We start from the raw sequence: 24,870 nt of genomic DNA on the forward strand, positions 1-24,870 counted from the left end.
GGGCAGACTTAGTTAACAAGATTCACCCACAGCTGCCTGGGAGTGCTGCTGGATCCACTGGATCAGGATGGATTCTCCCTGAACAGCAAGAGCTGATCTTAAGACAGGAGCTCCCTGACGCGCTTGTCTTTTATCCGAATCCATCTGGTTTTACTGATGCAAACATGGCATTTCAATTCCTTCTAGAATTGGCGTCCATTTCGTAACGGTGGGAACTGATTTAAATGTTTAAGTCAAGTTAAATGCAGGGTAATTAATCGCATTTTAATCGAAAACCATATGTTGACAGAATTTTGAAAACAAACTTTTTACTGCTAATTTATTGAATAAACAGGCATTTGAACTCAACAACAAATCCATTTACTGTCTTCAAGTGTTACTTGGGACATTCAAAGTGCTACATGATTCCCAGTCAAGTTTCAGGAGTTTCATGAACCATAGCGTTGGGGATGCTATGGTTCTGTGCTGCCGCTACATGTTTAGCACTGAGATGCTAATTTAGGCTTGAATAGGCTAACTCCTTTTAGCACAACTTTCCAGCGTCGCATTAGATCAGGTTTTTGAAGCAGAAATAAAAGCCCAGTGTGTCAAGAGAAGCAGCTTTGTCTCAAATCGCCGTTGTTGCTTGTACATTACAAAAGAAAAGAAAAAAAGCTTTTTATGTGCTGAAATCTACGTAACTGATTAATCAAAATTAACTTGTTAAAATTCCCCCTCTACTCATAGCGGCTGCCCAACAGATACAAGAATATGTCTATAAATTGGAAACAAATGACTATATAAATGGTTAAATATATACCATATTTATACAAATGAACTGGAACTTATTAGTTTTTAGGAAAAAAAATTTTTAATCTACAGTTTTGTTTTCAAAATAACTTGAGTTTGGCCCAACATTCACAGCAGCCAGAGTCAAACTCCGTGTTTCAGTCTTCTGGAACTTTTTGTGACATTTTAAGAAAGATTGAAAAGCTGAGCAACAATTTGCGTTTAAAATGAAGTGCAATCTGAATCACAAAGGAAGCCCTGCGCCTCCTCTCTGTGTACCACTCTATAAGAAGTACAGTTTAAGGTCATTAATCCTCCGTTTGTGTATTCAGGAGACCACCAGGATCAATATTACAGATGAGGGAACGGCAGCGCGCCACCCCAACAGTTAATGTCCGTTTAAAATGGCCCTTTAATTGGGAGCGCCGTTGTGCCGGCCTCCATCAGAAGCACTATCAAACAGCGGTTTACCATCCGCTCCTCAATGCCAGGCCGACGCGGCTGCTAGTGCAACTTTCATAGGATCTCTGATTAAAAACTGCTCTGCAGTCCCCAGCCTCTTGACCCCTCACCCCGGCTGCACTCCATCTCCCAGCTTGGGAAATTAATTAAAATTTCCAAGAGATGCTGCTGCGATCACGTCTCTGATGAAGGTGTGGAAGGGGCGGCTGGGGGCTGGGCAGAAAAAGAATCGGTCAAAATCCCCTCCATCTACTTCGTTCAGCGGCTAGGCAGGAAAAAAAAAAAAAAAAATCACAAGATGGCCACAGAGCACTTCCTGTGTGAGAATGGAGTGTTTCCTGTGCCGGAGGGCCTGAGAAACCTCGCTAAATAACGCCATCAATCATGGCGGGAAAGGAGGAGAGAGGAGGGGGCTCACTCTCGCTGGCTCGCAGGGAGAACAAACACACAAATAATTAGACGTATTGTAATTTAGCCCGGAGCGAAGTCTGTCCCGGGTTTCTGTCTTTTCCCTGGTGGGGAAAAGCAGCAGATCATTCCCATCCCTCCCTGCTCCCCCACTGTTCCCCCCTTTACACAACAATAAAATTACATTTGCATTAGCTTGTGTGAGAATTTGGTTGGATGATTTATTGAAGCAATCAACACTGCACTGGCCAATCCCTGGCCGTCTCTCACTTAAAAAGAGAGACTGTGTGCATGCGTGTGTGGGGGTGTGCGTGTGTGTGTAACTGGGAGCTTTGGGGAGAAGGAAGGAATAGCTTGGGTCATGAACCAAAAGGGGGGGGGCGGGGGAGCGAGGCATGAGCCGTGCAGCGGAGCAATCACTGAGATTCTGCCTTTGATTAGATTAGCATTAAACAACACCCTGACAGATATGACAAATAGGTGCATTAGCGGCCGTCATTCTTTGCCGTCGAGCTTTCAGTCCCGCCGTTTCTGCGTCTCTGGACACGAGGAGGCTCACATTCACTTCCCCCCCGCCCAGACCCCTCTGACATCCCCCCCAGCCCCCCGAGTCCCACAAGCCCTGGTTCTCAAGGCCGATGACATCCAAACAGATTTGTAATCTGGCCGCACTACTTTTTTCTGTGGAAGAGGCTAAATGAGTAATGGGAATCAAACGACATATGGGGGGAGTTAGAAGGAGAAGGGAAGAAAAGATGGCGGTGTTTGGTAGGACAGGAGATCCATCCAATAACAGAGCAGAGCACGTTAAAGAGATGCCTTTGTGGTTTTTGTTAAAAACGGAGAGAACAGTTTCACCGAGTAAAGTAATCACAGCCTCGTTAAATGAACTGTAGTTATCATACCTGACGACTACCGCAACTGGACAATCATCATATAACTGGAGTAGGACCTGCCTGACGGGATGAAGTAGGCTAAAAGACCTCAAAAAGAAATGAACTAAACAGAAGAACATAGTTTTGACGTTTAATTTTACAAGTCTGTACTCAAATTTGGCGTTATTACTAGGACACAGATACCTGAGGTCTAGTATCAGTCCATACCAATTGAATACAGAAAAACAGAGCTGAATTCACTTAAAATGATTTCTTTTTAACCACAGACATAAATGTACTCGATAACAAATGTATCTGCTAACTGTACCAGAGCAGGACACTACAAATAAAAAAATAATAATAAATGTTTGAAGAACTAATGAGCTACAATAACATTTAATTTCCCTTTGGGATTAATAAAGAATTTCTGAATTTAAAATACACCAATAGCTTCACCAGGGACTTAGCCCTGGTGAAGCTAAATAATTAACACTTTTCTGAGGTGAGTAGCATTTCGGTTTTTATCCAGCAGGAACCCTTCTGTGCATCTCTTAATAGTAAGCAGCCATCCCAGAGTGATCCATTGACAACCCGATCATTGGCCCCGCCCACGTCCGCTCATGATCCCTGAATTAGTATTCATGAATCCAGCAGCAGCTAAATAAAACTTGGCAACCAAAACACCCAAAGGACGGAGAAGAAAGAGCCAATCAATGCAAAGCACCATCAAATCTACATCATCCCTCCTCATCGGTTTGGGCCTGGGCCACGAGGGCCAGCGATCGGGTCAAAGGTGACCTGGACAGGTCGGCCTCTCTTGACCCCCTCTGACACATGGTTGCAGCTCGTCGTCCTCCACCTGAGCTGCAGCATCACGGCAATAGAAAGCAGAAAGGGAGAGATGCTGCACTTGCCTGAGAACACAGCAGCATGACGAGCTCCACCACCGAGCTGCTGGACTTCATGCACACCAGACCTGGACGAAACAAAAGGTCAGGAGGTCAGAGAGCGCGTTAAAACAGACACAGTTACACAGTAATAACACACAAACTAACTAAATGCTAAAATTTAGTTTTAATTAAAAACCCAAATAAAAAGGGTTTTTAATTGTTTAGGAGCACAGCAGTGCAAAACACAAAATCTTACCAAGTACTTTTGGTCTAGTTTCTAGTGCAAATATCTTAGCACACTTGAAATAAGACAAAATTAACTTACAGGGAATATTTTAGCAAGAAATAGGAGCTTGTTTTAAGTCAATAATTCCTCAATATTGATTTTTTAAAAAGTACTAAATATAAGTAGAAAAAAAATATTCCAGTGGAACGAGACTTCAGTTTTAACTTACAGTATGGGAAAAATGTCTTGTTCCTCTGGCAGATTATTTCACTTACAACTGGAACTTTTTCATCAACATTAAGGAATTATGAACTTAAAACAAGCCACTATATCTCACTAAAATGTTATCTGAAAGTTAGCACACTTGAAATGAAACAAAACTGCAATATTTGCATTAAAAAGCAGATCAAAAATACTTGCTAAGACTTTGTGTTTATGCAGTGAGCCAACATAGATCTAGTTATTAGGTCTCTATGATTCTGACCCGGTGGGAATCCAACAGAAACGACGCTTTTTAAATCAATCCAGCTGTGTGATTTATAATCATTCCGCTGCAGAACAAATGGTTCAAATCAGCTATTTACAGACCCAGATAGCCGTGACCCTCGTCTCCTTGGTGACAGCTAGAGGCTGATAGGTGGTGTTAGCTTCCTGGGTTCTGGTGGAGACTCGTACTGGTCCGTGTCCCAGCAGACAGGGATCAGCTAACCTCGTGCCATCTGCCTTGGGGGTAAGGGCTTGTATTGATGGGACTAATGAGTCGACATGATGTTACTGTAAACTAATACTAATATCTGGGCCTTGTATTACAGGCTGGACCTGACCAACATATGTCTCCATTGATCCCTACCAGCGAGCCCAAGGCTTTAAAGGGCCGGTCAGGGGGCAGAGGAGGGTCCGAGGTTCAGATGGGGAGTAGCAGAGAAGCTTTGGTGTGTTTCGTTGGCTCTTCAAATGACATGTTTAAAAAAAACGCATACACACACACCCCCACACACACCTTCCTTCCAACGCATTTCTCCACCCAGCCTCCTAAAGCTATCAATCAACTTTCCATTTTGCTTGGTGGCAGCAGACATCCCAAACTCTGCTGTTAGTGGCCTGACCTCTGACCCCGGCTTGCTGGAACACCCCAGCTCATTGTCCCCTGCAGCTCATCACCGTATTAGATTCAAAAGTCAGAAGTGTTGTTGAATTGAAATTACAGATGCACCAATCCCTCATTAATATCTGTATCGGTGCCGATATTCTAGATTGGGTATTTGCGGCAATGTGGCCGATCCATAAGGGCAGATCTATTCAGTTTAATTCTATGCTTTGTGCTCTCAGCAAAGTTATGCTTTATTATTTATTTGACATTATATTTAGAATTTCCTAGTTGCATTTTCTGAACCATTTGAAAGATGATTTGTTGCAGTTTATTTTTACATGTTTGACCAAAGTAGTCAACCTATTGCTATTGATAGTTTCTTCATTGTTTATTTTCCATTGGCTGTTCCATAATTACAATAAATTTGTAATTCAGTACATACATATATGGCTGTGTTAAAAAAAACCCAGCATTTCAAGCAAATTCAGCTCTGTTTTTCTGTATCGGACTGGTATCGGCCGATACTAAACCTCAGATATCAGTGTTGAAAGTGAAAAAAGTGGATCGGTGCATCCCCATGAGCGACCCGTCTCCATGCCAACTCACTGGTGCCCTCGATGAGCAGCTCCTGTCCGTGGCTGCCCAGCAGGGTCCGGGACAGGAACGGGGCGAAGTCCACAAAGATCTCCCTCAGAAGCGGAGCGGCCTTTTCCAACGCGTGCTCCAGGCGCTCCGAGATGCTGAAAGGAGTCCAGATAGTAGAACGAAATCATCTCCATCTCTGAGGTAAAATCAGCAGGAACTCACAAAACACTTGAAAAAGCTGGAATATTTGCTTTTAATGAGGCCAAACATCCAACCAGGTCAAAGACCATAAGATATGCATAAAAACTAAGTATGCTGATGAGTGTAAAAAACTGTGCATGCAAGGACAAGAGGGAGGGAGAGGCAAAAAGAAGATGAATCACCTCATGTTGGGGGCTGTGTTCTGGGTCACAGGGGAGAGTGGGGGGACAGATGGCAGGCTGGAGCTGGCTGGAACCTGGCCGCCTGCTGCAGGGAGAAACCAAACAACTCAGTTATTAGTCTGGATGTTGGACAAGAACTCACACACACACCCATGCACACACACACAGAGCAAGAACTGCTACATTCAGGGTATTGCACTGAAAAAACGAAATCTTACAAAGTATTTTCGGTTCAGTTTCTAGTGCAAATATCTTATTACGCTTGAAATAAGTCAAAACTAACTTACAAGTAACTTTTCAGAAAGTACTAGCTGGTTTTAGGTAAATAATTCCTTAATATTGATAAAAATGTTGATGAAAAAGTACTAGTTCCATTGGCAGATTATTTCACTTTTAATATGGAAAAATAGTCTTGTTATAAGTGCAATAATGGTAATATTAGGGAATTATTTACAAGCTATATCTTGCTGATAAGTTACTTATAAGCTAGTACTGTCTTATTTCAAGTGAACTAAGATATTTGCACTACATATTACACCAAAGTGACTTCCTAAAATGTTATGTTTTTGCAGTCGTTTGAACAAAACACTTGCTTTGTTCAAACAAGATGCACAGAAAAAGAGGTTGCACTGAAAGAACACAAAATCTTGAAGAAGTACTTTCACTGGCATATTATTCCACTTAGAGCATGGGAAAAAAAATATCGTTATAAGTGAAATAATCTGCCAGTGGTACTAGTACTTTTTCATCAACATTAAGGAATTATTGACTTAAAGCAAGCTCCTTTATTTTGCTGAAAGGTTACTTGTAAGTTAGTCTTGTATTATTTCAAGTGTAATAAAATGTCTGCACCAGAAACTAGATCATGAAAGAGGCAGCGAAGAAAAAAGAAGGAAGCTGTTGAAAACACGTTGGAGCTGCAGGTGGAGCAAGACTTTCAGCAAGTAACAGGAAGGCTAACGGAAGTAAAGCAAACTGCCCTGTTAGACTCTTTCCAGCCTCCATCTGTTGGAAAAGTTGGCAGCCTTTACTAATATTTAAAGTAAAAGATTCATACTTTCCATAATGTACACAGAGACTCCAGTTTCTGTAATGCTAGCAGGCTACCCTTGCTAACGGTGCTAAATGAGATCAACAAGAACTAGAACTGGCAGGTCATAGAGTTTACATCTGGAGATTGGAATTCGCTGCATCTCTAGGGTTGTATTTAAATATTAAAAAATCCAGACATTTGTTTCTAGGAGGATCATTTAAAGAAGTCGTTTTTGAATTGAGATGAATGAAGATATACAATGGAGCATTGTGTCCATGAAATAAAACAACAATATCACAAGAAGTCATAATGCTCCGACTTCTTGTAATATTATGACTTTTCTCGTAACCCTACAACATTACTGTCATTATTTGGACTTTTTTTCTCGTACAACCTTATTTTTGTAATATTATGACTTTATTTTCATATTATAAATGTTTTTTTTGTAACTTTCTTCCCATAATACTACAGATTTCTCATATTATTTTGACTTAATTCACATCTGACTCTTCTTGTGATATTATGACTTAATTCTCATAATATGACCTTTTTTGCATTATTTCGACTATTCTCTTCAATTTTATGCTCATAATACATTTTCTTCATATTATTTGGACGTCATTTTCGTACGATTATTCTCATAATTTGACTTCATTCTCAAATACTACAACTTCCTCATATGATTTTGACTACTTCTGTACAACTTTACTCTCGTAATGTGACTTTTTTTACATAATGACTATTTTCGTAAGAGTTTACTGTTGTAACATTATGACTTCATTCTTATAATTTTATTTTAGCATAGTCCCAATCCTACAATATGCTAGGATTGCCATGTAAAAAGAAATCCTAAAATTTTTTCTCTATTTAACTTTGGAGGTTTTTTTTATCTTTAAGCACGGAGGACAATAAAACTCACATATTTATAAAAATAATTTATTATTCTACTGTTGTTTTTGAATACTAAGGGGATTTTTTTCATAATTTTCCCCTCATTAAATCATCCCAAACAAACTCCTCTGGGCTGTTTGACCGTTTCATTATCCAACTAAAAGGTGCTTTACGACTTCACTTTGGCGACAGAAGCAAACGAGCTACAAAGTCTCTGTGTGATTGATCTGGCAGTAAATTCTCTTCTCTGTGCCTCATAAATAAGCTAATGCCCAGCTGAATATGGAGCGGGGTGGGGGAGCGCTGGTGTGGGGGTGGGGGATTCCTCTGGTGTTTCAGCCGTCGTGTTTTTCCAGCCAGGACGGTCTCGGAGCAGGGATAACTCTTTGGGACTGAAGCGCGGTGTAGTGTGCGCTGGAATGCGAGTGTGAGTGTGAGCGGTGTGTGTGTGTGTAGGGGAGGTGTTAACCAGCGCCATGTGGACCTGGTGGGAGCATCCCTCTCCAGCTGAAGTGGCTCCTTAAAACAAATGAGCGTCTCCATTAGTCCTCCCACTGCCCCATTAAAACGGGCACTCAGAAGCATATTTACTGAGAAACGCTGAGCGACTCCCAGCACCTGATGCTCACTGCTGCATTTAGCATCCTGTAGAAGCAGAAACGACTCCATAAAGTCTGTCTGTGGACTTGGGAATGAAAAAAAAAGCTAGATTTACTTCAACCATTTCCTATTTATTTATGTGTGCTTTTCTGTAAGACTGTCGAACAAGACGGAGGTTTTTCTGCATGTTTAAGTCCATAATTATTCTTATAAATCTACTTTCTCATGCTAGCAGCTTATGAGGCTTGTGTTTATTCTCATATCTGAAATTAGGAATATGTAAAAAAGATATGAAGATATGAAAATATGCAGAAAGAAAAGGGAGCACATGACAGCTGTCTGAGTGCTGCTGTTAGGAAACTTAGCCACCTCTTTTCCAACTAGTACTAACTTTTCATCGGAACGGACAAAAATCACATGTGGTGTACCACAAGGTTTATTGCTGGGACCCCTCCTATTTAATATCTAAATAAATAGATCTATTTAGCTCAGACTATAACAAGTTCAGACTTGTTATAGTCTGAGCTGCTCCTTCTTCCTCAGGCTATAATAAGTCATAAGATTAGCTACCATAGCCATGCAGATGATACACAGAACCACATTAAAATGTCACCAGGTGACTCTGAACCCATCCCAGAACTAAACAGATGTTTAGAACAAATCAATAAACTAAACCTTTCTCATCCAACAGAAGCAAAACTGAAGTTATTATCTTTAGTCCTACAGAGGAACAATCTAGAGTCAGCTCACAGCTTCAGTTATTACAGTTAGAAACTAGTGACAGACCCGAAATCTGGGAGTACTGATGGACTCTGAGCTGAACCTTCAGAGCCACATAAAGACAGTTACAAAGTCGGCCTTCCATCTTCTAGGATTAAAGGACTAACATCTCAGCAAGATCTACGTAGAGACACTCATTAATGGGTTTATCTTTAATCGCATCAATTACTGCAACAGTGTCTTCACACCTCTGCCTAAAAATAAATTACATTAAAAAAAATCCATCCTCCAGCTGCAGCTGATCCAGAACGCTGCTGCTGGCATTCTGACTAAAACCAGGACGATAGAGCATCACTCTTTTCTAAAGTCCTTCCACTGGCTCCCTACAGCTCAAAGAATAGACTTTATAATACTGTTGTTAGTTTATTAATCACAGAAAGGCTTAGCACCAAAATACATTATGGACCTGTTGCTATATCAACCACATTGATGCAATCCCCAGGATAAACAGCGCAAAAAGTGATGGAAATTGTTAAAACGTTTTGTCTGAAAAGTTGTCAATCCTGGGCTTCAAACCAGGTCAGTTTGACTTGGGTGGTTCTGGTGCTGGGAGAGATCGGTCTTGGAATTGGGAGAACCGAGACCAGCAGCTATGTAGACAAAATCATCACAATAAAACCTTTGGGTTCACAATGACCGAGCATTGATGAATCAACCAGCAGTGAGTCCAACTCTTCCTTTTTGACTGGTTTTAATCCAGTACAATGACAGTTTCTGAATAACAATCAGTCGTCCTTTAACTCCACAGTTTCTGATTTTAGTGTTGGTCTGCTGTAAACTGGTCAGAGTGTGTCGAGGCAGACTTTCACTGCCGTCTCCCTCAAACACAAACCGACTCGTTCGAAATGAACATTAGCTCCAGACATCTGGACAGCAGGCAGGAAGTGCTGACATTTCATGTCAACCTAAATAAAGCATACACACTTCACATTTCAGTATTTTCTGCTATTTAACCAACACTTCAATGAAAAGCAAAGCACGTCTCTCTCATTGTGTAATCTGTGTAGTATAAATGTGATGATTTGCGTTAATAATATTCTATTAAACAACATTTCCTATGAGCAGAACTGGAGACACTATGTCAAAATCACCTGATTTGACGTATATTGTATATTGTACATACTTAAAATCTCACTAAGTGTTTTTGGTCTCGTTTTTAGCAAAAATATCTTAGTACACTTAAAAGAAGACAAAACTAACTTACAGAAAACTTTTGCAAGACATAAGAACTTGTTTCACTCATAATACGGAAAAAAGTCTCGTTATAAATGAACTAATCTGCCAGTGGAATTACTACTTTTTTTAATCAATATTAAGGAATTATTAAAACAAGCTTCTATATCTTGCAAAAAAACAACAACTTACTTTTAAGTTAGTTTTGTCTTATTTCAATTTTAATGATATATTTGCACTAGAAGCTGGATAAAAAATACTTGGTAAGACTTTTTGTTTTTGCAGTGCAGGCAGTCTGAGAAGTCAAGCTTCTAAAAGAATGTCGACTTTCTCTCGTCCAAACGACGACTTGGACCAATCCCGACTGAAGCGCTTGCTCTCACACTTTCTGCTGCTGGATGAACTTACAATCTGCAGCGTCCACAGAGAGGACCTGGGAGGCGTCGCCTGAGGACACCACGGCCACGCCGTCCACCGGCGTCCCGGCGGAGACTGAAGCGGCGGCGGAGGTCTGGGCGGGGGCGGGAGACACTTGAGATGGCAACACGCCGGCTTGCCTCGGTGCGACGACGACGCTTCTGCAGAGAGAAGACGTTTATCATTCCTTTATTGTTGTCCTGGAAGAACTGCTGGGAGGAAACGCTGAGCAGGGACATGACAGAGGAAGAATTCAAACACTGATCCACAGTAAGACTGCCTCAGCGACAACTCGTTAATTTGTTCTTTTAAAAAGGCGATCAGACATTGTTCTTTTTTTTTCTCTCGCAATGATAAAAAATTAAAAACACAACTGGAGAAGTCTGAAGTACAGCTTACAAAGTACAAATAAACAGAATTTTAAGGTGGAGAACCTTTATAACGCAACGACAGACATCACTGAACAGCTTAGAACCAAAACACATTAAAGATCTGATGTTGTATTAACCTTCCAGACCTGCCAGGTTCTGGTTTGCATCCAGAACCAAACATGGAGAAGCAGCATTCAGTTTCCATGCACCACAAATCTGGAACAAACGTCCAGAAAACTGCAAAACAATTTCTTTCTTTCTATATAAATATATATATGTATATATATATATATATATATATATATATATACATATATATATACTGTATATATGCTTGTAAGACTTAAAAAACACTTTAAAGTGGCAGCTTTAGCTTCAACCGCTTCAAATTCTGTCAAAAAAGAGAAAAAATATATTCTATTAAGCACCATTTTCTATCCAATTATTAATCAGTTAATCCATTAAATAATCACCAGATCAGCCATACACAGTATTAGAAGGATTTATTAGATGCAGATGGATCATTTGCTGTAAATGACCAAGCATTCACTAAAGGGACGTTATTGCATCTTAGAGAATAACATGTTTATTTGCTTATTTTAATGTTGTTTCTTTATATTGTATAAAAAAGATCAAAAGGTAAAGTGGAAAAATCTTCAAAATTGGACCTTTTTTATCGGATTAAGTGATTAATCATCAGAATAATATATAGATTAAATAGATTACTGAAATAATCGTTAGCTGCAGCCCTAATGACTGTAATTAACGTGATTACTTAATATGGATTTTTGCCTGAATATTTCAAATGAGCCACATTATGGATGAGGTTTAGTGAAACTATCCAAAGTGCAGGAAGAGGGCATGTTCCCTCACAACATTTGATCATTTTCAGGTTTACAGTATTGCCAAATAGTTTGCTGGTAGCAAACTGCAAAAATCAAAACACACCCAGGTTTTAAATTGTACAAAATCATTTATAATAGCTACCCACATAAATAAGAAAAACAACTCTCTGCCAGAGATGAAATCAGTTTTATCTTGTAACAGTAATTCAGTCTCTTCAGATCGTGCCGTAAAGATGAAAAAAAGAAAAGAAGAAGGGTTTCTTAGAAGCGTGAGCTAGAGAAGAGTTTCATTCCCATCTGACGAGCAGAAGATGGGCGGAGAGCGGCGTTTAGATAAGCTGTCAGTTTGGAGCGGGACTCTTGACAGACCACTGGTCATATCAAAGGGAGTCTGGTCCTGCTTATCAGTGCTGACACAGTGAAAGCAGGGTCTAATCACAGACTACTGCTAGCTCTCAGAAACACAACCCGACACAGGCTCAGCCAGATACGCAAACGCTCCGATCTGACGCAGATCACACAGCGGAGAGCCGCCCTCCGTTCCTGGCGCATGTGTGCTAACTTCCACGAACTCAGACGGCCAGTCTAATGTTTTCGTTGTCGGTTCCTGCAGTGCGGACAGAACCCTGGCTGCAGTATCAGAGCATGGGGCTCAGTCTGAGTTGAGGCGGATTAAGTAACAGGTTCTGTGTTCACCTAAATACACGCGTTTGGGTTTCCATGCAGACGCGAGCAAATGAGAAAACTAAATGGATCCGATGTTGACATCCTTCAGGGTTTAACTCCGAACGCTTCCTAAACGCAGGGTGGTGCCGACGTTATTGACAGAACTTAAACACCAACCATGGTCCTGAAAAAGACAAATAAAAAATACATATTTAAAAGTTATAGCACTTCAGTGAAAGACTTGTGTTTGACTGACTGGTGGTGTTGCTCATTTAGCGCAGGCACACCACATATTATCCTTTGTCCAGAAAGACATACTGTATGTGCTCACATCGGTCTCACTGCAAACTCAGAGCGGTGGCACAAATATATCGTCGTAAGACCAGAAAGCTGCATTTACGATGTGCTAACATCCATGTCAGCTAGATTTTATTTATTTATTTTTAAGTTTTATTTGCCTTTACTTGAGAATGGTCAGAGAGGAAAGTTGGTAACGAGAGAGGGGGAAGACATGCGACAACGGTCATGAGGCTGGGACTCGAACCTGCGACGGCCGCCTCGAGTACTGAGGCCTCCGTTGTGTTCGGCTTTCTATCCGCGCCGTAGCAAAGCCCAGTGAATTATTCAGCAGGTCATTAGCCACACTTATCACGAGAGAGCCGCCCCAGTCGATTAATCAGCCGTGAGCGGCTCCACTCAGCCCGCAAACAGAAGCCCGGAGCCAAACGTGTGTGTCCGTGCATGTGTGTGTGTGTGTGTGTGGCTGGGACTGAATTATTTAAAGCTCTCAACACAAGAGAGCATAACGGCAGTCAGTGCTCTGATTCCACTGATCTCTGTTGTTTTAGCTCAGGATGTGACTGAGAATAAATTGTCTTCAGAGCGCATGGAGGCAAATATTGTTTTCCATGTTTTACTGCAGACTGATGACGGTTTTATCACGTCACCATTTCAAAACTTTTCGAATGCAATTCCATGCACATAAAAATAGAAGGGTTTTAAAATGACTGCAAGCGCAAATAACCGGAATTTCAAATAACTCAACAACATCAAGAAGTGTTTGGAGAGAGCTTAGCCTTGACACACAAAGAGGCTCATTGAGTTTGCAGAAGTAGAAATAAATGTTGCTTTTAATATTTTTGAGCTAAATCACGTCTTTGTGGGGTGTTTTTAGTGTTGTCAACTGAGTAAAAAATGTAATCAGTTTAACCACAATCGAGCTCTGCGATTAATCACGATTAATCACGATGCTTCACTTTGTAAACTTGAAATGTAAAAAAGTTTGTTTTCCAAAAAAATTAAAAACTGAGATGTTTGGTTTGTCTCAAACCAAACATCTCAGTTTTTCATATTCAGGAAGGTTTAAGAGAATTTATTTTGTTTCAAACGTAGTTTAGAAAAGCTAACTATAAACTGGTTGTGTTCTGGTGGAAGGATAATTTACAGCTGCAATAAGTCACGGCATTTTTTTTTTTTGTTAATCGAGCGTAATTTAACAGGAAGTGGGGGAGAGAAGAAAAGGAACCCTATGGGAGAGAGTTTAGGCTTTTAGGTCAAAATAGGTAATGTCATTCATTTGTATTTTATAATATTAACGCATCAAACCTCTTAGATCAATCGTATGCGCTACCGGGTTCACATTCATGGGCCTAGTTTTTAAAAAATATTTTTCTGACTATGAAACAGAGTGCCAGGCGTCCCATTGCTGCAGTAAATATAAAAGCTGAAACTTTCTAAACTCAAAAACTCAATAGTGAACATGAAACACAAACATGTTACTCTTTCTGCTGAGAGAAATAATTTTTAGTTGCAAATTTCACAGACATATTTTGTACCTTTATTTAGTTTTCTGTGGCATTACTTTTTTTTTTTTTACACACGCAATTAAGCGACACGGTGTACAACAAAATCATTTTTGATCTGAGAAAATCTAGAAAGTGAATTTTCCTCCCAAATGTCTCATTTCTGAAGAGTATGGAGCTGAAAATGTCCAACAGCAACATGAACGAGTGTGTGGATGGAAACCTACTGTATTCATTAACCAGTGTTACTGTAATTTATAACTCGGCAGATTCAAACAAGAAAGTTGGTTACTGCATCTGTCGTCTATGTCTGGGGGCGAAAAATCAATTCCATCAACTAATGACATTTTTGTTTTTTGAACATTTAATTTTTGGAGAATCTGGAATCTGCTTGGGTTTCCAAAGTTCAGAGTGATGTCAGAGCCGCCATCTTGTTTGACGAGCATGTTTTACAGCGTCGATTTATTTGGACTTTGAATTCAGGTCGATTCTGCAACGGAATATTAGGACCGGGCTACGATTATTTTTCGTTTAATTACAGGAATAAAGTTGTGACATTAGGAGGAGAAAGTCATGATTTCATGAGAATCGAAACATGAATAAAAACAAAAACTTAAAATGAGTAATGTTGAGCATCTTGCTACGTACGTGTGTATGCTCTTTACACAACACTTCAAACTTAATAGAAATACTTAATCTTTTAATACATCTGCATCAAATTATCAGTAGGAGGACTTCGAAACGATCAAATCAGAATTTAACAACTATCAAAGCTTTGGCTTATTAAAATAACTTTTTTCTTGTAATTTTAAGACTTTTTCTGGTAAACTGACTTTTTTCTTCTGCTACTATTTTGACTCAATTCTAAATATTAAATAAATATTCTTGTAGCTTGGCCCTAACAATTCATGCAAATCATGGAAGGGATGACATGAAATAAAAGCCACTTTTTTTAACCTGTCGTGTAAAAACCCAAATAGCGAGCCTCAGCCCCACCGTTTCCTCACATAACATGTTCGCTAATCCTTTAACAACATTTTCACCGGCAGCGCGGCTCATCTTCACATCAGCTATAGCGCGCGCGTCCAGCCTGTTGTCAGGAATGCAAACAACTGCGCCATGTATATGCTAGCGTCTAACACTCGCACGTTCCGCTGAGCCGTCTCAGTCTAGATCCCAGACATGTACAATGACATTGTTTAGTTCTGGATAGTGTCAGCAAATATTTGCAGACTGGCTGTCATAACAGGGGCAAAGCTGAGAAATGCACGGAGGAACGCAGCAGGTCTGCAGCAGTAAATAAATCAGGTGGGATACTTCACCCTCTGACCCGGGGAGCGGTTTTTATCTGCTACATCCCGGCTTTTTTCCCAGCCGCTGCGCCCATAAATCGGGCCCTCTGGGCAAGCTGAAAGTTGCCATGTTTTGACAGGAGATGTCGGTGTAGAATGTCGGCTGGTGTCGGCGGGAGAGCTGGAGCCGAGTGGGAGATGCCGAGCGGTGATAGAATGATTACCGCCGCGTGATAATCGGCAAACGCGCAACGGTACGCGTCGGGAGAAGGACGGCAGGAGAAATGGTGATCTCGGCCATTTTTTTATTAACAGATTGGACGGACTGTAACGACGCGCACCATTCTCAGAAATCTTTAGATTTGATATCTGCAGCTCTACAGCATCTGTCGTCGGTGTGCCGCTCTTGGCCAAGTGTTTCTGGGAAACGAGATTAAATAAAGATTATAAAACAAACAAGGGAGTCCAGTGTGAAAGGCTTCCATCTGGCTTTGGACTTTTCCAGAAAAATATGAAGAAGGTTCTGATGATGTGAGGTAAACAGGAGACTCTGGAATCTGAGTATAGGACGGACATGAACTGTAGAGAAAGAACTAAGTCTTAATTAGGCAACCAAACCAAGCTTCAATACAGTCTTGGGTTAAAAAGTAAAATAATTTGTTCTTGAAGGTGAATGGACATGAGGTAAAGTAGTTGCTCATTTAAACGGAGAATATTTGATTCCACAGATTGGAAACATCCAGACTCTTCACCCCTGCAACTCATTCAGAAACTGAACTGAACTGTCCAGTCACTTCGGCAGGCACCAAGTTGTTATCCTGTTAAAAATATCTCAAAGTTGGGGCGTGCCGTGGTGGCGTAGTGGTTAGCGCGACCCATGTTTTAGGCCTTGAGTCCTCGACGCAGTCGTCGCGGGTTTGACTCCCAGACCCGGCGATGTTTGCCACATGTCTTCCCCTCTCTCCTTCCCCGTTTCCTGTCAGCCTATTTTCGTATAAGAGACACTAGAGCCCACAAAAGGCCCCCTGGAGGGGTAAAAATAAAAATAAAAAATGTTAATATCTCACAATCAAAGCTATATGTAGGGTGATTTTCCACCGTTTTATCAAGACTTGATGCTTTTTTTTTATGTCTGTCCCTTTCCTCTCAACTCCAGATGTTTCTGGAGACAAAGCCCTCCAACCCTATGACTCTCTGCAGCCGCTTTCACAAAAGATGACTTAAGGGAATCAATTCTAATCCACTTATAGTCTGATTTATGGAAATGAGCTCCTGGGACTCCAGCAGAATATCGCCAGGCAGGAGATCAGTCGGAGCTCTTGGTCTGGTGATGGGCCAAAACGGATCAGGTCTCACCGGAATCAGAACAGTCAGATAGGAGGTTAGCTTACAGAACATAGACACTTTGTGGACATTTAGGATAAATTAACCAAGCAAACTGGAGCCACTCGCCACCACAACTGCTGATAAAGAGGCAGTACTATGTATTTTCCATTTTATAGCACAATCCATGTGACACAGTATCAAGTATGTTACCTTAAGTTGTTATAAACATGCAGTATATATCAATAACTACTTAAAAGAAATGTAACTTTACAAATAAGCGCCTTGAAATTGGGCCTCTGGCTCTTTAAAAACTCCTCTTCCTGAAACTCCGACTTCAGGAAGTCATCACGACATGCCTCCTCCGTTCACCCTTTAACAACATTTTACCAGTGTTGCACTGGGAAGAAGCTGAATGGTTGCCATGGGAGATTAAAGGATTCCTCAAACATGCATGAAAGAATCAAAGCAAAACTCCAGGTATGTTTTTGATCAGAGAATAATAATATAACATTATGCAAGAGTCCATTTTACGTGACACTGTCTCTTTAGAAAAGAAAAAAGCTGATCAAGAATTCTTGATATTGACTGATATGAAACTCTAATATCGTGATATGTTTTCCAGCCATATCATCCAGTCCTAATCTCAGACAAATAAGCTAAAAAACGTGAAGTGAAAGCATTCGTTGAATTCTCATAATACTCTCATCCACTAGTCGCTCCACTGGTGTATTCCAACCATAAAGCACGTCAAGTCGTCAATATAAACATCTCAATGACAATCATCTCTGCGACGACAGGCTCTTAAATGAAAACTATTAACTACTGCCGAGTATCAGGTTACTGTTTTTGACTTTCCACACTGCAACACACTACGGTCAACCGTGACTGTTTAGTGATGAAATGTCTCTTTCAGACAGGAAGCTTTCATCTTTTCCCCCGAGCAGCAGCAGCAGCAGCAGCAGCAGAGGTAATGTTTGGTCTCTGCGTGAGGAGGCTCCTGTAGACACGGGTCGAGCTGTTAGCCTACGCTCTCCAGCCGTCCCTCTCTCTCTCTCTCTCTCTCTCTCTCCACTGAGGAGCTCAGCGGACAGGAGCCAGTCTAATCCCCCTGATATGAGGAGCGCCCTGAGACCTGACAAAGCATTCCTCAGATAAAGGCCCGCCGTCGCAGGAGATGCCCTGGAATTCCCACAGTCGGAGGCCAGCAGACTGACTGCAAGAAAAGTAGAAAGGTTTCCCTTGGAACATGAGGGCTTTGACTTGACACTCGTCTCTCCCCCCCCCCCCCCCCCCCCCCCCCTCACTCAACCCTCCCCAATGCGTTCCCAGATCTGTTTTCTTCGTCTCTCTCCTCCTCAAAACCCGCTCCGTGCCGTATGCAAGACGTCTGAGAATCAATGCTCTAAATGCAAACCAGACCGATAGCCATCCTCTCTCACCTGGGTTTGTCTGTGACTTCAGCACCCCGCCGTCTTTGAAGCCTGACTGTCTCCCTTTTACCCCCAATCTCAGAGGTAAAGCAATGATACCTTCTACCAGTGTTGCCAACTCCATTTATGATTTAATGAGTCATGAGTTGCGGTTTTTTGGGTCTGTTTTTGAACGTGAAATTGCTTATTTGGGCTCGACTGTCTTTCTGATAAGGTAATCTCTCACCTCTCCAAAAGAAGACGGTGACAGGAAGCAGTAGGAGGATGATGATTTGCTTTTGGGTTGTTGTTTTTTCCAGACAGTATTCAGCTGGCTCCAGCAGAGCTCTCACAGCATCACACAGTTCATAAAGAGTTGAGTCTCATTCCAGCGTGTTGAATCCATAGCTCTTCTGTATGTAATGTCTGTAATGGCCGACTGCAATTTCCCCAAAACGCTGCATATGGAGCCGCACCCAAGTAAAAGGAGCTTGTCGCTCCAACGCCTGAATAATACGCAGACATCTTTTCTGATTGGGTGATGGATGATGCGCGTGAGTGCCATGACCGAGTTATAAACATATTCTGCCTTGATGTTTACATCCGTCGCTGCCATGATTTTAATGACTTATCACTTGTTTATGTGCGTAAACAAGCTTATTTACGTGTGATTTTAATTTTATTTCTTATTTAATGTCATTGTGAAATTGTGTTTTTTCGTCATTACAGACAAATATTTATGCACACTGGAAATGGAAACGCAGTTGGTGACAAAAAAAATGGCAAGCATGTAAAAACAGCTTTATTATAAAATTGTTACTAAAATAGTGAAGTGAATATTTAATTTCACCTATATCTACTTTTTATTTATTTGTTTTTTTACTATAAATATATAAGTTTATACTGTTTACAAGTGACCTCTGCTTTACACAATGTGGTGGGTTGTCAGCTGGGCTTTTTTTAGGCTTCTTAGAGCTGGTTGCTTGTTTTTCTGATGATCTGGCAACATTGCCTTCTACTGCTAAGAAAAGGGGAGACGGGGCGAGACGAGCAGCAAACAGCTTCCGTCTCCCGTCCTCACAGAGAGGACTCCTGTCTTCCTGCAGGCAGGTTTTTTGTAGAGCGATTTTCTCTGCATGACGGGCGGCAAAAAAACCAAACTTGGTGCTTCAGAACGCTTTTTCAAGATCCACCAAGGCCTCCTCTAAGGACACTGAGCCGAGACGTCTTCAAGGTCTGACTTTCAAAAGTCCCCTGCAGCTATTTGAGGACACACATCATCAGACTGTTGACGGGAAATCTGGAGGATCACAAAACTTTATGCCATATGGGTTTCAATAACCGTCAAAGCTGTCAGCTCCCGACAATTCTCCGATTTATTCCACAGACACATAAAGATGCCGAGCAGACAAACTCGAGCGGTTGACATGGAGACGTGTCCAAAGCAGCGTTTTCAACCTCCTCACCTATCGAATGAGCGAAACTGGAGCGATGATCGCCGGTCCAAGTGGGTCACGGGTCCCATAAAGGACAGGGGCAGCAGACTGGGGTCCACCATGACGTCTTCGGCCGGCGAGCTCACCAGGCTGCGGAGGATGTCCTTCACGTTCTTGGACTTGGAGTCGGCGGAGGTCGGGCCGCGGACCTCGGAGGACAGAGTGGACAGGGCTTCCGAGACGGCGTCCGGGCCGCCGGAGGAAGCCAGGTCGGCCTCGCTGGCCACAGCCGACGTGTGGTCATCGCCGATGCCCGAGTCGTAGCGTCTTAAAGAGACGCCGTTCTCCACCTCGGCGCTGCTGTCTGAAAAGAGAGAGAGAGAGTAACTCTGTTAAGATGTTTTTGATTGAAATAGTTTTTGATTTTAGTACATGTGAACACTTAATGCTGCACATTCAAAGAATGACCGTTTGCAGTTCTTTATAATCCATAAAACTTTTAGAAAATCTGCTGTGCATAATAATTTGGAACATTTTGCATTTTGAGTTTTTTATTTAAAAAAAAAATACAGTTCTCCTAGGGAGCTTTGTTCAGTAAAATTTGATTTATACTGTAATAGTTCATGACTTGAAAATTATACTGACCATCATTTGGCATTGACCATTTAGGAAAATCTGAGAAAATATCACTTGCATAATAATTTGGAACACGGTATAAATCCACAAAAATCTGATTGTGTCTCCATTGGTGAAATGCATCAACAACAAAACCATGCAGTCATTCTGGCTTTAGCCAACAGCTCTGTGATCCGCTTTTCTTTAAAGCCACGTCCAAAATCAGTGCTTTGATGCCTGAACGGGATAATCTTGTAATTTCATCATGTTTATGTCCAAGATTACGCTGCACATTCTCGCTTAACTTTTGTAGTTTGTAGCACAGCAAAAAAAATAAGGAAAGAAAGGAAAAGCCTGATGAGCAACAGTGTAGTCATAGAGAGATCAAAACTGAGAAGAAAAAACTTGAAGAAAATAATAATAATACTCAAATGTCACTTAAATGCCTCTTTTCGGTCTGGTTTGATCATTTTGCAAGCTGAAGTGAGCCACACAGTCATTGGCTCCACTCGTGATTTTGAATATGTTGCGTTTAGTGATTTGTTGATGTGGTTTTGAACTTCAGGGCCACCGTACTGCTCTGCTTTCTGGATGCTGTGTCTAACCAAAGCCCAGTGTCTTTTATGATCCTGGTGGCTTTTAAAAGAATCCACCTGCTTATGTGTGCGATGGTGACACAGCTGTTTTTATCCACTATGACTCGGGAAGTTTTTTGAGGAGCGGCTGAGAGAAGAGGCCCCACCATGGATTACTAAAACATTTGGCACAATCTGGCGATAAAAACCTTCACCATCCTCCTCCTCACATGCAGCTGAAGCGACTCTTTGTCCGAGTACCTGTACTCCTGGTAGACTGGGAGCGGAGAGGGGGTTTCCTGTCGTTGTGGGGCTCCAGGATGTCCCGATACTTTGACACCATGAGGACTGAGATGAAGTAGACCACAGCCAGCGCCAGAAACTGAGCCTGCTTACTGTCCTCCTAGAACAAAACAAAACACACTAAACGGTCTGCTCTGGCGGACGCACTGAGGCCGACGCGCGTCTTCGCTGTCCGACTCACGATGTCTCTGAACACGACGGCCCTGAGGCGGTTGATGTCCATGTCCTGGAGGAGCCGGTCCAGGTCTCTGACGGTGGACATTCCCCCTGTCACCGCGTCGACGGGACTCTGTGTGAACGAGAGCGAGTCCGTTATCACACGTCTGCTTATTTGAACTGAGCTACAGATGCTGCAGGCATCAGAGGGGGGCCATATGTGGCATTAGTTTCATAGTAAGTAGGAATACATTTATTCAGCAACTTTTACTCAAAAGCAGACTTTGGTTACTGCCAAATCTTCTTTCCAATTGATTTATTAAAGATGATTAAATGCATCAAATATGATCCAAAAGTGACCTAAACCCTGTTCTTGTAGCTTGTTTGTTTTTTTTCCCCAAAAAATTGTGTAAATTGGATGCCTCTCTATAAATAAGGCTAACATGCAAAAATTACTATTTACAATGATTTACCCATACCATTCTTACAAAAACTCTAGCTACTTTGTGTGTTTAATTGCATGATTAGGTTACTGTTGAGCAGGTACAAAAAGGTCACAATATAATTTCCTTATGATTTTCTATTTTTTTTTTTTTCCTTTGGCCCATGAGTAATTCTGACTTGTAGATTTTGGCCTATGTGACAAAAAGTTTGGATCTCACACACGCCTACACACCCCAGCACACGCCTACACACACAAACGCAACAGAACCTCTTTCCCACAAAGCCACTGCATTATAAATGAGCTCCAACACCCAGTTCAGGGAAAAGCAACATGGCTTTCCTGGAAGTCATCGGATCGAATCGAAGGGCCAATGACACAGGGGCCTGGTCTAGAGCAGCAAGCAGCAGGGCGTCCTGTAATACAATAAGACATGAGCTGACGCAACAAGACCTGATGGCTGCTGAGGAGGACGAAGGACGAGCCTGCTGGGGGTTTAATGGCAAGGGCGGCAACGGGACAGGAGTTCATTTATTTATTTATTTGTTTGAAATGGAATATTGCAGCTTTTTATTTGGTGTTGAGAAGCAGAGAAGAACCAGATCCGACTCCACCAGGTCGCAACAACCGCAATGACGATCAGGATGGAAGAGGAGCTAAATGTTAGCTAGCTTCAGCTTCATGGTGGCTGGTCAGTTCTGCTGCTACATCAGCACCGCTGCTTGTGCACCACGGCCAACACCACCACAACGGGCCGTCTGGTAGAGTTTAGATTTATGGTCTGGGCCCAGGTCTATGTGGCGCCTGCATACAGCACATATAAATTCAAACGACAGCGCGAGGCATAAAGTTGTGTTAATCTACCTATTATAGTGTAACTAGAGCAGCAGACGGTTTAACCCGTTGAAGAATTGAAAAAACTAAGTGTGGTGCAGAAGTTAATTGGACTGTAACGAGCGCAGTGCAGTGCACCCTGCTCCGCTCGAGAAGAAGCATAGATAAGATCCCATCAATCAAACATCCCAGGTGATTTGGACCCGACTCGTCCTGCGGTTACAACAAGCGACAAGATGGAGCTGGAAGACGCTAAACAAAAACTCAAATCTGGAGAAGTTACTGCTTACTTACAGTATAAAAACAAAAGTAAAATAATGTGTCAGATTTACGTAAGGGCCTGTAATTAAATTATTCGGGTCTGGCTCGGACAACATGCCTAGGGATTCGGATGTTTTAGGTTTCGATCTAAACAGGCAGCATCATGGGGGGGTTGCGCTCTCACATTAAGCATCTCTTAACCCCTTATCGATTATGTTCAAAATGTTATGTTCTTCAAACATCTGCAGTCAATCAAATGTAGCAGCTACATTTGAAGTCAAAAACGCCCAAATTTTCAATCATTTCACTGTTTTCTTCATTGGAGCTCAAACTCATCAGCTGAAGGAAAAACAACTTCCCTGAATAACCGTAGTCCAAATTAGATTCGGAATAAAACATTTTTTCATGCTGATATCCAGGCCAGCGTGTTCTTTTATACAATTCTTTTAAGATCAAAGTAATTATTTTTTTTTTTTGATCGCCCCATTAATTTTACCTGCAGACGTGGGGCAGAGTGGGACGTCGCGTCTGATCTAAACATAAACCACTGATGACCGCTCACACAAGAACAAGACCAGACTGAAATACTGTAACGATGCACACGAGAGAGTTCAGGGAAGGACTGATTAAAGTCAGTATCAGCAGAAATAAATATGGTGATCAGTGCCTTTCTCATCAACGACGTCCTCTTGAGCAAAGTAGAAAACTGATGGAGTGAGTTGACTTGCCTGAGCAGACGCAGACATGGCCGTTCCCACTGCGGTGCTGGGCATGACGGTGTAGCTTCTGGTTGGACCTTCTGCCCCTTTAAACTGGGCTTGTTGGCACTCCAGACAGTTTCTCACTGCTATAGCACATACTGGGGAGGGAAGGGAGGACAGTGGGATGATTCATATTATATGTCACATAGTGAATAAAATGACAGAAGACATGTAAAGTAGAGATGCAAATCTTTCAGTGTCTAGCGATTCGATTCTCGTTTTTAGGGTCCCGATTTGATTCAGGAGCAATTTTCGATTCGCAAACCAATTTTTCTATTCAAACGGTCTGGAGACTGTTTACATTATGTGACTGACAAGAGGAAAATACATGTAAAGAAATAGAACGTTAATTTAAAACCATACTATTAGGTTCCATACTGAAGCGTTCCTAAAACTTTTCGATGCTGTGCCTCCCAAACAGCATTAGCTTCTGGTCAGGGGACAACAAACTCTCAGACAACTATGCAAAATATCCAAAGAAACATCGACTTTTCTTTCCCCACTTTTGAATAACCATTGGTTTAGCAAAAGGATGATTCCTTCAGTCATTTTTCTGTCAGAAACTTGTCCAATTCACATTTGCTTTGCTAGCTGTAGGCGCAAACAAGCCTGATGAATCTGACTGGCAGTGAACCAGAAAGACGAGCGTGGCAAATAAAATTTTATTTCCGTATATATTTCATAATCATGATTTAAAAACAGATTTGATTTTATGCAATTCAGTCTACTTTTTTCTCTTTTTTTAGCTTTTGTTTGTATGCAACTTCTGCTGAGTTTTCTGAGGCTGTATACTGCATCACAACCTTATATTGGAGTAAGAACAGCTTTGTGCATAACTTAATCATTTTAGCTTAGCTGCCTGGCTTTTTCTTCAAAAAAAAAAAAATCAAAGAATTATTCAAGACACAAATGCTGAGTGGACACGGAATGCAATGTGCAGGATACTTGCAAAGACGTTCAACTAAAAGATATTTTTGAAAACTTTGAATCAATTCTGAACTCCCAGGACTAGGAGATGTGATTCTCCATGGAATCTTTTTCTTTTTTCCACACCTCTCAAGTACAGTAAAGTGAAACCCTGTGGATGAGTGTTGCCATGGCTCAAAAGCAACATAGGAGACCTGGAGAGAGAGAGAGAGAGAGAGAAAGAGAGGAGCAGCTGAGAGAGACAAGAACAGGAGAAAAAGTGGGGCCA

At 41.6% G+C, this 24,870-nt stretch overlaps 1 protein-coding gene across 5 annotated transcripts in view; it reads right to left on the reverse strand.

The window, feature by feature from the left end:
- lrba (LPS-responsive vesicle trafficking, beach and anchor containing) overlaps window positions 1-24,870 on the reverse strand; it is a 240,332-nt gene that overhangs the window by 154,854 nt on the left and 60,608 nt on the right. For 4 of the 5 annotated variants that reach the window (XM_032563844.1, XM_032563842.1, XM_032563846.1 and 1 more), the window contains exons 26-33: window positions 23,643-23,773; window positions 21,403-21,510; window positions 21,180-21,321; window positions 19,759-20,092; window positions 10,573-10,742; window positions 5,688-5,772; window positions 5,326-5,459; window positions 3,428-3,489 (exon numbers count right to left, since the gene is read on the reverse strand). In XM_032563844.1, coding sequence (XP_032419735.1) covers window positions 3,428-3,489; window positions 5,326-5,459; window positions 5,688-5,772; window positions 10,573-10,742; window positions 19,759-20,092; window positions 21,180-21,321; window positions 21,403-21,510; window positions 23,643-23,773 — 1,166 coding nt within the window. The remainder of the gene's footprint in view (window positions 1-3,427; window positions 3,490-5,325; window positions 5,460-5,687; window positions 5,773-10,572; window positions 10,743-19,758; window positions 20,093-21,179; window positions 21,322-21,402; window positions 21,511-23,642; window positions 23,774-24,870) is intronic. The other variant, XM_032563843.1, reaches the window with a different exon arrangement.

The sequence above is a fragment of the Xiphophorus hellerii genome, chromosome 5 (genome assembly GCF_003331165.1).
Source record: "Xiphophorus hellerii strain 12219 chromosome 5, Xiphophorus_hellerii-4.1, whole genome shotgun sequence".
NCBI lineage: Eukaryota > Metazoa > Chordata > Actinopteri > Cyprinodontiformes > Poeciliidae > Xiphophorus > Xiphophorus hellerii.